Here is a 17,125-nt window from a genome sequence, read left to right as displayed (position 1 = left end):
AGGCTTACCGATAGTGCCATGGAAACAAAGGTCTTTCTTCTTTTTTAATACGGCTTTTAGTGCTACAAATTTTCTCCTAGATACTACTTAAGCAGTACCCAAACTTTTTTGATATATCTTCATTTTTATTTTGTTAAAAATACTTCTAAATGTACCTTTTAATTTCTGCTTTGACCACTTGATTACTTAGAATTGTATTATTTAATTCCTAAATATTTGAAGATTTCTGAAAGTGATAGCTCATGATAGCTCATGCCTATGGTCCTAGTACTCTGGGAGGCCAAAGAGGGAGGATCCCTTGAGCTCAGAAGTTCAGACCAGATTAAGAAAAGAGAGATACCATCTCCACTAAAAAAATTAGAAAAATTAAAAAAAAAAGAAAAGAAAAGAAAAGTTAGCCAGGTGTTGTAGTGGGCATCTGTAGTCCCAGCCACCAAAGAGGCTGATTGCTTTAGCTCAGATGTTTAAGATTGCTGTGAGCTAGGCTAATGCCACTGCACTCTCCCCAGGGAAACAGAGTGAGACTATCTCTAAAAATATGTGTATTTGAAGTTTTTCAGAAACAAATCTCTTATTGATTCATAATTTAACTCTGTTGTGTTCTGATACTCTGTATTAATTGAATTTTTTTTAATTTGATGAATTTTTTATGGTCTAGAACAGTGTTTTTCAACTTTTTTAATTTTATGGCACAGTTGAACCTATTAAGTTTCTGTGGCACACATAAATTATGTTGATCAAAAAAAAAAAAGTAAAAAAAAGAACATACTTACAGTGCTTGAACTTCTTTTGTAAATAATTATTTAATGAACTATACAAATTTTCACGGCACACTAGCTGGAAATCACCTGTCTAGAACATGATCTGCCTTGGCACATGTTCTGTGTGTACTTGAAAAGAATGCATATTTTCCTCCCACTCTTACATGAGGTGTTGAATTAACTTGCTCGGGCTGCCACAACAAAATACCCCAGACCTGGTAGCTTAAACAGTAGAAATTATTTTCTCACAGTTCTGGAAGCGAGAAATCTGAGGTTGGCCGGTTTGGTTCCTCCTGAGGCCTCTCCCCATGGCTTGCAGACGGCCGGCCACCTTGACAGTGTCAGTGCGCCCTCGTGTGGCCTCTCTGTGCACACACTTCTCTGTTTTCTTCCTCTTCTTTTTTATTTATTTATTTATTTTTTTTTTTTTGTAGAGACTGTACCGCCCTCGGGTAGAGTGCCGTGGCGTCACACGGCTCACAGCAACCTCTAACTCTTGGGCTTACGCGATTCTCTTGCCTCAGCCTCCGGAGCAGCTGGGACTACAGGCGCCCGCCACAACGCCCGGCTATTTTTTGGTTGCAGTTTGGCAGGGGCTGGGTTTGAACCCGCCACCCTCACTCGGATTGGATTAGGCTCTACCCTTATGACCTCATTTAGCCATAATACCCTCTTCAATCCCTGTCTCCAAATACAATCACACTGGACATCAGGGCTTCAACACGTAGCTCTGAGAGGAACACAGACCAGTTCATAGCAAGTGCTCTGTCAATGTCAATTAGGTCAAGTTGTGTGGCTGTATGGTAGAGTTCTCTTATATCCTTATTGATATTCTGTCTACTCAATCTATAAATTAATGAGAAAAGATTACTGATATCTCTGACCATAATTATACTTTAATTTCTACTTGCAGCTCTGTCAGTTTTTACTTCACATATTTTAAAGGTCTGCATTCTGGCATAGCTCTAAATTATTTAGAATTGTAATAAATTCGTAACTGATGCTTTGTTACAAATGACCTTTTTTGTTACTGGTAATATTCTTTGCTCAGAAATCTAATTTGTTTATATATATATGTCTAGGCAAGCTTTTTTTGATTAGTATCATCTTTTTTTCATTATTTTATTTTTAATCTATGAGTCTTGATATTTAACTGTTTTTTTCATTGGCATCATACAGACGGGTCCTACTTTTGTCTATTTCTGCATTTCGTTTCAGGTGCGTAGAACCTACATTTAATATGGCTGTTGATAATGTTGGGTTTAAATCTTCATCTTGCTGTTTGTTTCCTATTTTTCCCATCTATTCTGTTCCCTCTTTTCCTTTTTCTAGCCTTTTTTGGGTTGAGTACTTTATGATTGTATTTGGTCTTTTTCATTGTCTTATTAGCTGTGACCCTCTGTTTTATTATTTTCATGGTTGCTTTGGAGCTTATAGTTTGTTAAATTATCATCATCTACCCCCAGTGATGATATGTAACTTCATATCCAAAAGAATAAGAACCTTACTTACCCCAGCATCACTTCTTTTCTTTCCTCTTTACCCCTGAGCTAGTGTTGTCATACATTCTACTTTTATATCTTACGTACATTATACTAAATTATTTTTATTTTAAGCACTAAATTATCACTTAGGAATAATAAGAAAATACTGTGTACATTTACCTACATGGTTACTTTTCCAGGCTTTTCATCCCTTTGTATGGATCCATATTTCCATCTGGTGTCATTTTCCTTCTACCTGAAAGGCTTCCTTTAGTATTTGTTACAGGGAGGGTCTGCTAGTAATGAATTCTTGCAAGTTGGTAGGTCTAACAACAGTACTTTCCTTTTGTCTTTTTAAAAAAGATATTTCCATTACTTATTGAGTTCCAAATGATGTTTTTTCTTTCAGTTTTTAAAGACATTACTCCACTGCCTCTTACTTTCCAATGAGAAAGCTGCCCCAGTCTTTCTGTTGGGCCAGAAGTGTCTTTTTTTCTCTGTCTCCTCTAAGGATTTTCTCTTTATCACTGGTTTTGAGACTATGGTTGGCATAGTTGGCAGATTTCCTGTGCATAGCTTTTTCTGAGCTTTTTGGATCTCAGAGAGATCTAAAAACATGTGTTTTATTTTTTAATTATTGTGGAGTTTTTTCCTGGGGTGCAGTAAAATTACTTGGAACCACTTGATCCTTGTGAGTCTAGCTTTTCAGGTTTATTAGGTGGGACAGACTATGGTTAGCGAAGAGCTTACCGCTAGAGAGGTAAGACCCTCTGCCCCATAAATTAAGAGGTTTAAACCAGGCATGAGTTAAACCTATTTATTATGGTAAGTAAATCAACCTCATCATCTGTATTATGTTTCTCCAAGGAAAGATTTTGGATTTTCCAAGTTTGAACTATTCACAACACTGCTTTCAGCCATCTGCTTATATGAGACCAGATGTCCTTAAACAATAATTACATTATGAGCTCCCTTCTGTATTCTTTACAAGTCTCAAAGTTGTTAAGCATCAGGGTCCTCTCTCTCGTAGGTCCTCACGTGCGATACATCCCAAAGCCTGATCACAGTCCCTGCTCCATTACTGACTCCGTCAAGCGGTTCCCTAAAGAGGAGGCTGCAGATGGAAATGCCACCAGCCCTCCCCAGAACCCACCCACCAACCTAACTGTGGTCACTGTGGAAGGGTGTCCTTCATTTGTCATCTTGGATTGGGAAAAGCCAGTAAACGACACTGTCACTGGTAAGATCATATTATAAGGTCTGTTACTACTATAGGAAGCTTTGATAACGGGATGCATCAGGAGTGGGGCACCCTATGACAAGTGAGTCAAATCTGAGAAGGGGCCAGTTCTGGCAGAGTTCTGCTGTCCTTGTGGTGCGTTATTGTAAAAGTGTCACAGGATGGGACAAACACCTTTGGGTTATGGGCTCCCACTTAATTTAGCACATCTCTTCAAGCCACATTCCCTCATCTCCTCTCAGAACTCTTTCTCACAATATGAAGACGTAGCTAGATTCCATTACCAAGAAAACTACAGAAAATATATGAGGGAATCGCCATTGCTGATATTTAAACTAATTTCCCATTCGCAACCTAGTTTCCCAAAGAACCTAGAACTTTCAAGCAGGTTGAAGTTATTTCAACTGTCTTAGGAGAAATAAAAACAAAACTTCTTTTCCTGGTCATCACAACAAAGTTAGATTCTACCACCATCTGCCCAATTCCTCTAAAAATGACTGAGAAATAAGAAATCCTGAGTCACTCTTTGAATTTGTTCTGACAGTTTGGTTCTCATAATGAACAGGATAGTCAGGTTGGGGGAAAGTCTACCCTAAATCAGCTAGAAGATAGAGCAAGTAGTGAATGTGAGGATATGAGGTCCCTACCACGTACCTGGTACAAGACGACGAGGAATACAGGAGTCAACTAAGAGGCTGTCAGGGACAGAGAGGAGTGCAGAGCCAGGCGGGGCATGGGGGGAGTCAGGACCTGCCAAAAACATCTCCTGTGTAAAACACAGCAGCTATTGCTCTTCAAATGGAGCCCTTTTGATCTGAGCAACTTCTAGTGTAAGCAGTTTATCATTACCTCGCTTGATTTTTTTACCATTTTTCTTTTCTTGTGAATTTCCCTTTCTCATGCAAAGCTACCCTTGGGTTTTTTGTTGTTATTGTTTGTTTCTCTGTCTGTTTAGAGACAATATTGCCCTCTGTCACCAACGCTGTAGTACAATGATGCAATTATAGTCTACTACAGCCTCAGAGTCCTGCGTTCAAGCAGTCCTTCTGCCTCAGCCCCACAAATTACTGGGATTACAAGTGTTTGCCACTGCATTTGGCCTAGCCATTTGGGAAAGAACCAGCAATTTCCATTTGGTTCCTGAAGGTTGGCCTCGTCCTGCTTTTTACTTGGGACTACCATATCAATATCTAAAAATCGATCTCCCAATATCTATTATCTACATGTATTAAAACATCCCAGACTCTCCAGTCACGTAATATATTTACAAGGAATTCCTGTGATAGTCTGAGGCTTAGTTCTCATACAATCAAGTGATCTGTAAAATTTCATTTGCCTTGAAGATGTGGAACACTAAGTTAGAACTGGCTCTTCAAATACATATCCATTGGATATGTCAATAATATTTGGTTTAACTTTTCAAAGCTGAAAGATTTTCCTTTTTGATTTTATAAATTTTTAACTTCAAAGAATTATGAGTATACTTTACCTACCAATTACTTTTGTAATTTTGTTACTAAATGTTAATTGGTTGCTTAGGAACTTTCACAAGATACAGGAAATTATAATAACAATTTTTACATACCAGGACCACCTCTCTTTACTATAATGTTTCCTAAATAGAAATAACTTCTTATTTAACCATTGCTCAGGTATTCCCTATTTAAACTGTCCCCTATTGGCCCTAATGCTCTGTTTCCAATTTTTTTTCATTTCAGTATTTCATTAAATATCACTTGACTTCAAATGTCTTATTTATAGATCAGCAGCTCAGATAATACAGAGGTTAGGTCTTACAGCCCCTTTATGTGAGTGGCTTTAGTACATTGTTAGTACCAAGAGCAGCACCATAGTTAGCAAAGCGTTTTACAACAGAATATTGAGAAATAACAAAAAGCATGAATCATATTCTTCATTCCTCTGAGGTGGCTGCTGGAAGTGATTTTCTTTGAGTTGATGGGCCCATATTCCCCTCTAGTGAATGCAGCTGCTTTTTCCCGTCCCTTCAACACTCAAGTGGAAATAGGTGCACCTAAAAACTAGCCATAGACACATTACAGTGATGTTAGTCATAAGTCTTTGCTATATGATATTCCAAGAGCCTCCTGGAAATGATGTAAATCCCAGGCCTGCTTTATTCTAGAAGCAACGTGGGCATATAATTAGCCTCTTTGAGCCTTAGTCTCCTTGTCTGTAATAATAATAATTCCCATTGTTATCAATTATCCTGAGGGTAAAATTAAATAAAGTGTTTGAATCTACAGCATCAATTAAGAATTATTAAATTGTTTGTCAGTAGTAGCAATAACAGAAACAATTTTTATAATGTTGGTGAATTTATGAAAAGACATTAGCCCTTCAAGCGTCAAAAAATAAAAGATATATTTACAAAGCACAAGGCAAATATTTTCAACAGCTATAATTCAAAATTCCAAATGTTCTTTTAATTAGGAAAGAAGCTTCTTGATCCATTTTGAAAACTCTAATCTTCCCAGAAAAGATATTATTAAATCAACTATTAAAACTTAAGTCAAATGAAAATTAGAGAAGATGTACAGTAAATTTTTAAGTACTAAAGCTAGTCCTTTGGCTGAGTTAGTATCAAGGAGGATAGCATACCGCTGATGAGGAATGTGCCAACCCAAAGATGTTTTCTGAATGTGGTTGCTTTGGCACATGACCAACTAGAGTGTCATATAAACTGTTTTCTTGGTGACTAAGCAGCATGTGAATCCTTCCAATGGGAATCTTGGAATTTTTGTGATGCTATTTTCAGAACACTATTCAGGGAGAATAAAGACTCACTAAAGCAACAGTAATAAGAAGTACCACCTGTTGAGTGAAATACATGCAAAATATTATTAGGAACTTTCCTCGTTCCTAATTTAACCCAACAGCAAGCCTATGAAGAGATATTGTTGGCATGTACAAATGGGAAGACTTGAGACTGAGTTTAAGGCAAGTGGCTTGGTCTGTCTCTTTCTGTTACGCCATGTGGTTTCCATTTTTTTAAACATTGATTTTACTTATTTTAATTTAAAATAATTTAATTTACTTGTTTTGATTACTTCCACTTTTTCTAATATGTATCCCTTTACAGCAAAGGAAAAGATACCATATGGACAGATTTGAATTTAAGATCCTCTCCCTGTGACTCCCTCCCTTTCCAATCTGCTAGAATGGACAGCCAATTGAGAGATGGGTTGGGATCAATGAGGGTACAAAATGTCAATCATTAGTCCTTTAATAGCTACAAAGAGTATCCAGATATAATGGCCACTGTCTTCCAGTTTAATTTTGAATTTTTGGAAGGATAATCATATACAGTTAAATTATAAAATTATTCAGAAAAATTCATCTTCCTTTTTAGATTTTAAAAATATACTATTAAGAATCCTCCCCAGGCTGGGCAGTAGCTCACACCTATAATTTCAGCACTTCGGAAAGCCAAGGCTGGAAGACTGCTTGAGGCCAGGAATTGATCAGCCTGAACAATATAGAGAGACTCTGAATCTATAAAAAGTAAAAAAATAAGCCAGATGGGGTAGCATGAGCCCAGGGAAGGCTGAGGCAGGAGGATGGCTTGAGCTATTGAGGCTGCAGTGAGCTATGATGACACCAATGTACTCTTGCCAGGGTGACAGAGTGAGACCTTGTCTCAACAAACAAACAACAACAAAACCCTCCCTACATATAAACTGGTGATTCCAGAACTTTTGAGGTCTACCTGTGTTATTCCAGTTTTCACTTTATTTTGGACATTTAGCTTGCACATTAATCTTAGAAATTCCCAGTATAACTTGCCAGCTCTTTTGCAGCCTTTCTACCTCATTTGAGGCCCAAAATTTGTGTGTTTCTTTGTATTAATGGAGCTGATTCTGAGTGGCACTGAGAGTGGGAAGAACCAATTAACAAATATGTAAACTGTATTTTCTTATTTTGAATGTCTTTCTTTCTGATGAGCCCTACAAGTTCATAGAAACAGGCCTCTGACTGAAGTTTATGCAGACCTCTATGCAGACTTTAAGGGCATGATTTTTTTTTTAATACAAAGAAAATGATCAAGGAAGCATAACTTACATAAGCAGTAGGTACAAAACCCCACTAATTTTATAATTTAAAATAACAAACAACGGGCCAGTATAATTTATTATTTAACTATTATTTCCTGCCATGAACTCAAAGGAGTGTTTGGCAGCACTACCACAGGCTCAGCAGACTACCCCAACTGTACTGCAAAGCTCATGAAACAGGAAACACAGCTTCTTCTCAGGCACCACTCCTCACACCCTGCTTTCCCCAAGCTGGGCTTTCCAACAGTGCTGGGCGATCTCTCTTACCAAACAAAATCAAAGGTAACACATCCAGAGCAAACACAGAGTGTTATCGGTCTTTCCAGTTACCAGGCCTTCCTCTGCTCCAATAAAAGGAAAGCGGAAACTGTCAGTGAGCAAATCCCCAAATGCTTCTAGGACCTTTGTCACCTGCTCACCACCCCTACCTGTAAATTGCTAATGTATAAGATCGATATGCCTCACAAACTGCAAACTCAATTGCTCACTTTTATGTGAGTGGCTTTATTAGGCTGTTAGCACCAAGAGCAGGGAAATCAGTGGGGAAATAAAGACAGGTATCTGTTGGCTTTTTTCACTTTTCAGAATATGAAGTTATATCCAAAGAAAATGGGTCATTCAGTGGAAAGAACAAGTCCATTCAACTTACAAATCAGACCTTCTCCACGGTAGAAAATCTGAAACCGGACACAAGGTAAGCCACCAGTGTATTCCAGGTGAATTCCGAGAGCTCAAGTCATGACCACAGCAACGAAATGAACTTATACATGTATCTTTGTCATCTTCTCTGTCTTTAAGAAGCTTCTAGCCTGCATCTCACTCTTTGGCTTTCCGTATGTGACAGTATATACCTCTGGAATCATATTTAGCAAATACGCATGGTACTGATGGGGACCAAAGAGCTGACAAGATGGTCTTGTAAGATAACAGTATAACAACATAACAAAATAGAGGGCCATTGATACTGAATGTTTATGTTAAATACCAAAGTTTAGAGAAGGAAAAGTCTGTGGACCACAGACAACTGGAGTGTGCATGAGGTAAATTAGATTTAAAGCACAAAGAAATCTGGCTGTGACGCTGAAAAGGGGAGGGCAAGGAAACAAAAGTCACATGACAAAATGTAGTTAAAGTGTTTAATAGTTAATTCTTGAGATAACTGCAAGTCCCAGACACACAGTCCTTTGCTTGGAACCCTTTATTACACATAAGGAAGGAATTCGACCGAATATTTACAAAAGAATTAGCACAAATTTTACATCATCTGTTCTAGAAAATAGAAGAGGCAGCGCGACTGAATTATTTACTTATTTTATAAAGACCAGTGATAACCAAAATATTACCAAATAGAACTTACCGATATAAACCAATAAGTATGCACCTTGACCAGGCAGAGGTGTAAGGCTGGTACTGTGTGTGAAAATAAATCAGTGTAACCCACCTTATCAACAGGTGAAAGAAGAAAGATCACATAACTATGGAAATTATTATATGGACGGATTTGACAAAATTCAACACCTATATATGATGAAAACTCTTAGAAAACCAAGAATAAGGGAGAGCTTCCTCAAACTGATAAAATAAAAACCTATGAAAACCTAAAAAAGAAAAAAAAAATAAGGAAGGAATTTGATAATAGAGTTACATATTTTTAACATTATCATAAACAACTCTTCTTAAGAACCCCTTATTACTGAGCCTGTGGCTCAAGGAGTAGGGCGCCGGTCCCATATGCCGGAGGTGGCGGGTTCAAACCTAGCCCTGGCCAAAAATAAAAAAGAACCCCTTATTACACACTGATACCATGTTATTCACATTGCTGTATAGTTTTATGATTTTTTTAAGTCTAAAATACACAATATCTTATCAGTCCATTATATTATTGATAGAAAAATGAGGGCTTTAGTTATTTCTAGAAATCTAGTAGGGAAGTTTCCTTTTTCTCATGAGTTTCACATTTGTCATCAATTGATTGAGTAGAATTGGGTACTGATAGTGACACTCGAAAGAACCTATTTTGCTTCTGAAAATAGGGAGACTTTTCTTTTTATGGCAAAGGAAGCATCTAATTCATGATAGATGGTTTGCCATATACACATATAAGCTTTAGTCCTGTATTACAAAAATAACACTTCTTACACAACTATTCTTTTCTTTAAACTTTTCTATTTTGAGACATAACATGGAAAATTTTGCAACTCCTAATTTTCTTAAAATATTCAAGGTCACCAAAATAAACATTTATTTCAGTAAAAGCCCATTTGATGATCTTGGTTCTGTTCCTTAGCAAGATGTTTTACCACAAAACATTTTTTTTATATATTTTAAGGAAAAGGCAAAAGAGAAAAGGTCATTTAACTTAGACTTATTAACAGGGGGATTTTTGTTTATAAAACACAGATGGTTTTTAGTCCTAGTTACTCAGGAGGCTGAGGCAAGAGAATCACTTAAGCCCAAGAGCTGGAGGTTGCTGTGAGCTGTGACACCATAGCACTCTATCGAGGGCGACAAAGTAAAACTCTGTCTCAAAAAAAACACAGATGGTTTTCTCTTTATTTTCCTCCATTTTATTCCACTGCACAGTATAACACCTTCACTAAAAAGTGCCCAATTTCTAAATGTTCATTGTGTTACTTTTCAGAATGTGGAACATAGTTATTCTAGTGACATTTTAAACCCAATTTGTTTGTGAAAGGTTTGCCTTTCTATTCAACTAACATTTGTTAAATACCAACAACGTGTCCAGTGGTAGGCTTGGTGCTATGGCCATAACGTGAATAAAGAGGGTTGCTGCGCTTGAGCTGGAGGCTAGAGGGAGGCAGGCAGCTAATTACCAGGTGTTCTGCCCAAGGGACCAGAGCACTGACAGAAGCACGCCCACAGTGTCACAGGAGCCCAGGGTGGTGACACTCCAAGTTTGGGGAAATGAGGAGACTCTCCCTGGAGGTGACAGCTGGACTGAGGCTGATAGGGATGTCAGGTGGCATGGCTGAGGGCCACAAACCATAGGCAATTTTCCCCAGTGCATGTGGTGAAAAGTGACTGGAGGCAGGAGCAGCAAAGAGAGGGAGAAGCCAGGTTGGAGGAGCCCTGGTGAGCCAGTCAGGAGCTGGGGCAGCCTGACGTGGGTGGTGACTGGCCAGGGACTTGCTTCTTCATTATAGTTTTTTTTTTTTTCTTTTTAACCCATAAAGTATGTTATTTTATTATAAACTCAAATGAAAAACAAAATTGGAGTTTAAAGAGACTTAGGAAATACTTTTTTTATTAATGTCTTGGCAAGAGTGCCATTTGGACATCTGATTTGGACATCTGACCTAATTGGTGAAGGAGATGGGGAAGAAAAAGCATCCTTGGACTGAGCTGCAACTTATTGTGTAATCACAGGTCATGGAGCCACGTGTAGCTTCTGGTGGTAATCATTTTAGGACTCATCCTGCTTCTGGAGTTGGCTCAGACTGGAGGACAGCATGACCAACCGCTTTAGTCCATCCTCCTCATACCTGTCTTGCTTTCCTCTCCTGTCCTCGAGTGAGCCTTCCATGGAGGCCCCTAAAACCTACCCTGACCTCGCCACTAACAAAGCCTAAGGAAGACCTAAATTTCTCTTTGGGAAAAAGCAATATTATAATAAATCAAGTTTAGGGCCCCTAAACTTGATCCTAAAATCAGGATCCCATGCTAAATTTTACCACTGGCACTAGTTTGAGGTATTTCAGTTTGTCTATATTTGGCTTACTTAAAGCTATTTTTAGAGTTTTGGTATCATCTAATGAAGTCCAGTAGGATATCAAGACCATTAATTATCACATATATAATTTAGCCAGATTTATACTGGTATCCCCTAACTAATGGCTCACAGTTTAAAACTGTCAATCAGTAGTTTGAAGTAAAGAACATTTTGCCACTTGGGAGAAAAAATAGTAATATACATGGATGTAACAGAGTCTGATGAAAACTGTGTAGTTTACATATATGAAACCTTGTAATGGTCAAGTAGTTCAATAGATCCTACTCCTCAGCGAGCCTGTGAATGCATCCCACACCTCTCCTTATGGAGGTATATCAGAAAATAATGTGTCTGTTTAATGGGCAAAACATATTTTCAGCTGAAATATTAAAATTACGTGTTGAAACTCCCAATAAAGTAATGTGTTAAGAAGAAGAAGGTGAAGTCAATTATGTTAATGAACATGATATTTCTGAAGCCTAAAAGTCTTTGGGAAAACACAACTGATGCCTGTGAAGTAACTGTAGAGCACAATCGACCATACCCAGCATAGGACGTACACCCACGCTCTGTGATTTAGAAGAAGAGAAAGATTCACGGAACACTTGACACTAGAACTTAACGGTAAAGAATAAGATGGAAGGGGCAGGCTAGCAAGAAAAGGAAAAGAAACCAGTGTTGTTCTTTCTAAGCAATTCCAGTAGGTGAAATACACGTAGTGCTCAGAGTTACTACTCACAGCTAGGCTACAGCCTGAAAAACAAAATTACAGTTCTCCAGTTAAGGTTTGTTGGCTTTTTTGATGTAAGCTTTTTTCATACTATCTTAAGTGGTCAAGGAAGGTTTCTTTCTACTGTATCTCTTCCACCCAACCCTGATGCAAGATGAATGCTAATAAAAAACACACTGTAGGCTCAGCGCCCTTAGCTCAGTGGTTAGGGTGCCGGCCACATACACCAGGGCTGGCAGGTTCAAACCCGGCCTGCTAAACAAGAATGACAACTACAATAAAAAAATAGCCAGGCATTGTGGCAGGTGCCTGTAGTCCCAGCTACTTGGGAGGCTGAGGCAAGAGAATTTGCTTAAACCCAAGAGTTTGAGGTTGCTGTGAGCTGTGATGCTACAGCACTCTACCGAGGCCAACATAGTGAGACTCTGTCTCAAAAAAAAAAAAAGACACACTGTAAAATAGAGGAAGTATCTATAAGATGCAGCCATCAAGTGGTTTTTACGCATATTAACCATAAAGAATAACCCTACTTATATTTCAGTGCTTGGGGGAAATTTGAATCAAAGTATATGGTCAAACTGAATTTCTAAAATAGGTAAACTCTGACCTATAGCTATTAACATTCCCCATTGAGATTCTGAAGTCCATATAACGAGAAGACGGGTAATAGCGTCTGAAAGAATTACTGTAGCTGTGTTCCAATACTAGGAGATACATGTCAATCACTTATTTTAGTAGCATTTTCCATCATTTGCCTTGACTAAAAATCACGATATCTGAAACCAGATGATAGTTACTGGAAAAGCTTTACACATGGACACAGGTGGAGTAGAGTTTGGTGTTAGAATGTTTAATCCAGGGGGAATAAGGCAGGGATTTGCAATCTGTAAAGTAGTTCTGGTTAAAAATTCTAAATGGTCACACGCTAATCCAAAAGCAGAATGTCAGAAGATTATGCTTTCCTTTCAGAATGAATGCTAAACTCCTCCTGCCTGTTTTTATGACTTACCCAGGTTTTTATCTACACTGCAGAAGCTCAAAAAATGGCCCACAGTAATGGACCATCCAGAAGCTGTTTTGCTGATGGGAAAATCTGGCTCCACGCCTGGGTCTGATGTTCTTGTATATAGAGAGCCACATGGGGTACCTGGGTGCAGCTCCAAAGGTGGCATGGCCTGGCCAGCAGCTGCAGGGGGCTGTGGTCATATATATGCACAGGGAAGGGGAGCCTTTTGTGGGGAGCCATAAGTGTCTTTGTCAAGTGAAGTTACAGAGATCTGTTAACACAAACTTCATCTCTTTCTTTAGAGCAGCATTTTCCGACCTTTTCTTTAATCTCATGGTACACTTGAACCTATAGTTAAACTTCCATGGTACACTTAAAAATTATGTTGTTCAAAAAAAGAGTCAAGAAAGGAATACACTTACTGTGCTTTTAATTTCTTTTGAAATAATTTAATGATCTTCATAAATTTTCACAGCATATCTAAGATCCTCTCGCGGTACACTGGTTTTCATACTATCTTAAGTGGTCGAGGAAGGTTTCTTTCTTTTCTTTTCTTTTTTTTTTTTTATTAAATCATAGCTGTGTACATTAATGCGATCATGGGGCATCATACACTGATGAGGAAGGTTTCTTTCTACTGTATCTCTTCCACCCAACCATGATTCAAGATGAATGTTAATAAAAGACACACTGTATGCTCAGTGCCCTTAGCTCAGTGGTTAGGGCGCCGGCCACATACACTGGGGCTAGTGGGTTCAAATCCGGCCTGGGCTCTGTTTTAGAGGCTCCCTCTCTTACTAATTCCCACTCCTAAGATAAAATGTATCAATGTTGGTGTCCAGCTGAATCCATTTCCTAAACATAATCTCCATTTATTCTTCCCCATAAAAACTCTCCTGCCTTTTAGGCTCTTGTTGAACTAAAAGAAAAATATTAAGAACAGCCTTTCCTATCCAGAGCAAAACACTTTGTAAACCACTATGATTACCTTTAGTTCCGTGAATAGAGCAACTGACAAAATATGTTTTAAACAGTAAGTCTTACACCACTGCTGACAGAGCCAGAAAGCATGGATTATCAATCTCCTAAATCTCTACCAACCCTAAAATGATACAATCCTATGATAGCAGAGCTCTGCCTGGAGTCAGTGAGAAAACTGGAACTGAAAATAAAACTCAAACCTAGGTCAGTTCCCTAACAAGTAAAACTGTCCCCGTAAACCATTTTTCTTTGAAATCTGTCTGTATCTGCCATTTCCAGATGAACTGTTTTTGGCACACATTCCGATAAGCCCTGATGGTCTGGGTTCTTCCTAATCAACTGGTTGGGCAATGTGGATGGACACAGGATCAAACACACAATAGAAGCCCTTTAATCACCACTCTTCTCAGCCCATTTCTCTCTCACGTTACTGAAAAACTGAAGAATCCGTCGTGTCTGCCACATCTACGTGGCCCAACAATTTCCTATGGAAAATGTACCCTGGTAATTACTTCATCTGTTCAAGTACTTCTGAACTCTGTGGCTTGGGAGGATTTTGGAGAACAGTTCTTCCCCTAAAACTAAAACCTACCAAAGTGTCCTATGGCTGACAGCAATGATCGCTTGGGACTGTTGTTTATGCGGTTTGATTAAATAAAATGTTGGCACTGATGGTTAGCTGGCATGGAGGCAGCAACTTCTTAAAGGCAGGCATGCGGAAGAGCCATTACGCCCTTTCATAGTGTTTCTGTGAAATTCTGACCTCTGCAGATTGCGTATTAACTTTTCAACATCTCTTCTCACGGGCTTTATAGAAAAGAGTAACATACGCTGCCAAAGCATCAGGCATTTTATTTAGTTTTATTGTAGGTGTGAGCAGTCAGAGCAATTCCTTTCTTATCAGTTCAGCAACTTTTCACTGGGCAAAATAACAGCACTCAGAGAGCATGTAACTCTGCTAGTCTATAAAGAGAACATTTCTTCCTCCAAATCACTGCCTACTTTTTATTAGTTTTCCTTCGAGTTCCTTGGTATCTAGGAAGGCAGTGGGAGTAGGTCATAGCAGCACTACAAAAGGAGAAGCGCCGCCCGACTCCCGAATTTCTGTGTCTGGACAGAAATCAGGGACACAGAACCATTCCGTAGGACTTCACGGGCTGCTAATTCGTGATCCCCGGAGCCTGCTGATGCCCTGCTCTTGTGTCTGTCCCTGATTTAAGTGTGTTTGTCCTCTGTGTCCCTTCTGCTCTGCCCTCTTGCTCTTTTCCTTGTATAGTCCCGATCTGCAGGATGATGTCACACGCGGCAGGTATGCAGAATAGCTTACCCTGACCCTTCAGTGTCCTTGGAGGCGAGCTTACGCAGAGTGATCAGATTTCCCTTTCCTTCTTCGAGCACTTGTCCATTTATTCCACTTACTCCCCTTTTCCATTTCTGTCTGTCTGACTGAAACGCCACCTGAATGGGGCTCAAAGATTTCGAGACTATACTAGGGGTAAAATCAGCTAGCCAAACAATAGCCAGCGTACAGCTACCGGGTGGGCTTTCTATGTAAAAAGGGAGTTTGCTTGAGGTGGATGGGTTTTTCTGTTAGAGTGAAAACTGCTTATTTTAACCCGAAGGGAGTATGTAACTAGAAAGTTTATCGAAATTGAAAACTTGTACTCAGCTCTATAATATGGGCAGAAACAGAGGGGAAAATTACAGAGAAGAACATCAGGAAGGGAGAGACAGTAGAAAGCATCAGCCCTGACCAGAACTAAATTAAAGGTTAACCTTGAGGCTATTACCACCTCTTCCACTGCGGAAGAAGTCAGTCCAAAGCCAGATCCTGCAGGTGGGTTGGAGGATCCCATGCTCTGACTCAAGTGATCCTCCTGCCTTAGCCTCCTGAGTAGCTGGGACTACGGGAGTGCTCCACCATGCCCAGCTAATTTTTAATTTTATTAAGTGACAGAGTCTCACCATGTGTGCCCAGGCTGGTCTTAAACTCCTGGCTTCAAGTGATCTTCTCTGCTAAGCTTCCTTACAGGCATGAACTAGCCACCCCTCAAATTCATTACGCCACTCTTTTAGAGCTTCCTAAACTCATCAATGAAATCTTATGTAATTTTTTTTTCTTAGCCTCTGGAGCTAAGATGAAAGAAAGATTTACTTCTTAAATTTTCAATCCTCCCAATAATGCCTCGTCTGTGCCCTTATTTATAACCTTCAAAACCAAAAAACAAGTATGTGGACATGGAAGAGCTCTGCTTTGAGAGTTTTATAGCAGTATTTGTCAAATTCCCCAATAAGAGAAATTCTTCTTTAAAAAAAATTCTAGAAATTCTTCTTTAAAAAAATTATAGCGATATAATACTAGTGAATATTTATAATCATTATGTGTAAGGTACCTTGCTATTACACATCATCTTATTTAATCCTCAAGAAAACCTCACAAACACTTTTATATCCTTGTGATGTTATAATTACTACAGAATCCTCACAAATAATATGCTTCCTATACATGAGGAAATTGAAGCTCAAAGAGGTTAAGCAACTTACCTTAAAATTACACATTGTGAACACATCTTTTGGTTCTGAACCCATGTCCCTAAACACTAGACCATGCTGCCTCCTGGTAGGGCTGTGTGGGAAGCAGAGGTTTTCTTAGGTTCGCACCTCTCCCTGGTGGAAGCAGGGATGACATTCTGCAAAGGGGTATTACTTATCTTCTAGCTGGAGCCAAAAGGCTTGGCTACAGTTGTCTCCTGGACTGCACTCTGCTTAACAGATACTAGTTTTGATGGAATGGTCTTATAAATTGGCTTTTTTAATTTTCATTTTTAACAGAAATATGTATATAGTTTTAAAACTCAAATATCATGAAAGCAGTTCCTCCTTATTCCTAATTTGTTTTCCCAGAGGCAATTTTTTAAAAATTATTATTTTAGATATTTTTTCTGTTAATTAAATCCCTATTTCTAGGCTGACCATTTCTGAAAATGGTCAAAGACTCTGGCCAACTCTTCCTTCGCTGTATTTTCCTAAATGGCAACAATGCTTCTGGAATTCCTTACCATTGTCTTTTGTCCTCTGTTGAATCTCTTCATTCCTGCATCCCGTGTCTTCTTATATATT

General features: G+C 38.8%; 1 protein-coding gene across 7 annotated transcripts in view; it reads left to right on the top strand.

The window, feature by feature from the left end:
- ABI3BP (ABI family member 3 binding protein) overlaps positions 1–17,125 on the top strand; it is a 258,235-nt gene that overhangs the window by 230,877 nt on the left and 10,233 nt on the right. For all 7 annotated transcript variants that reach the window (XM_053565779.1, XM_053565785.1, XM_053565783.1 and 4 more), the window contains 2 exons: positions 3,276–3,485; positions 8,144–8,252. In XM_053565779.1, coding sequence (XP_053421754.1) covers positions 3,276–3,485; positions 8,144–8,252 — 319 coding nt within the window. The remainder of the gene's footprint in view (positions 1–3,275; positions 3,486–8,143; positions 8,253–17,125) is intronic.

The sequence above is a fragment of the Nycticebus coucang genome, chromosome 16 (genome assembly GCF_027406575.1).
Source record: "Nycticebus coucang isolate mNycCou1 chromosome 16, mNycCou1.pri, whole genome shotgun sequence".
Classification (NCBI taxonomy): Eukaryota; Metazoa; Chordata; class Mammalia; order Primates; family Lorisidae; genus Nycticebus; species Nycticebus coucang.
The sequence above is the reverse complement of the archived record's forward strand: the minus strand, read 5'-3'. Positions and strand labels throughout refer to the sequence as shown.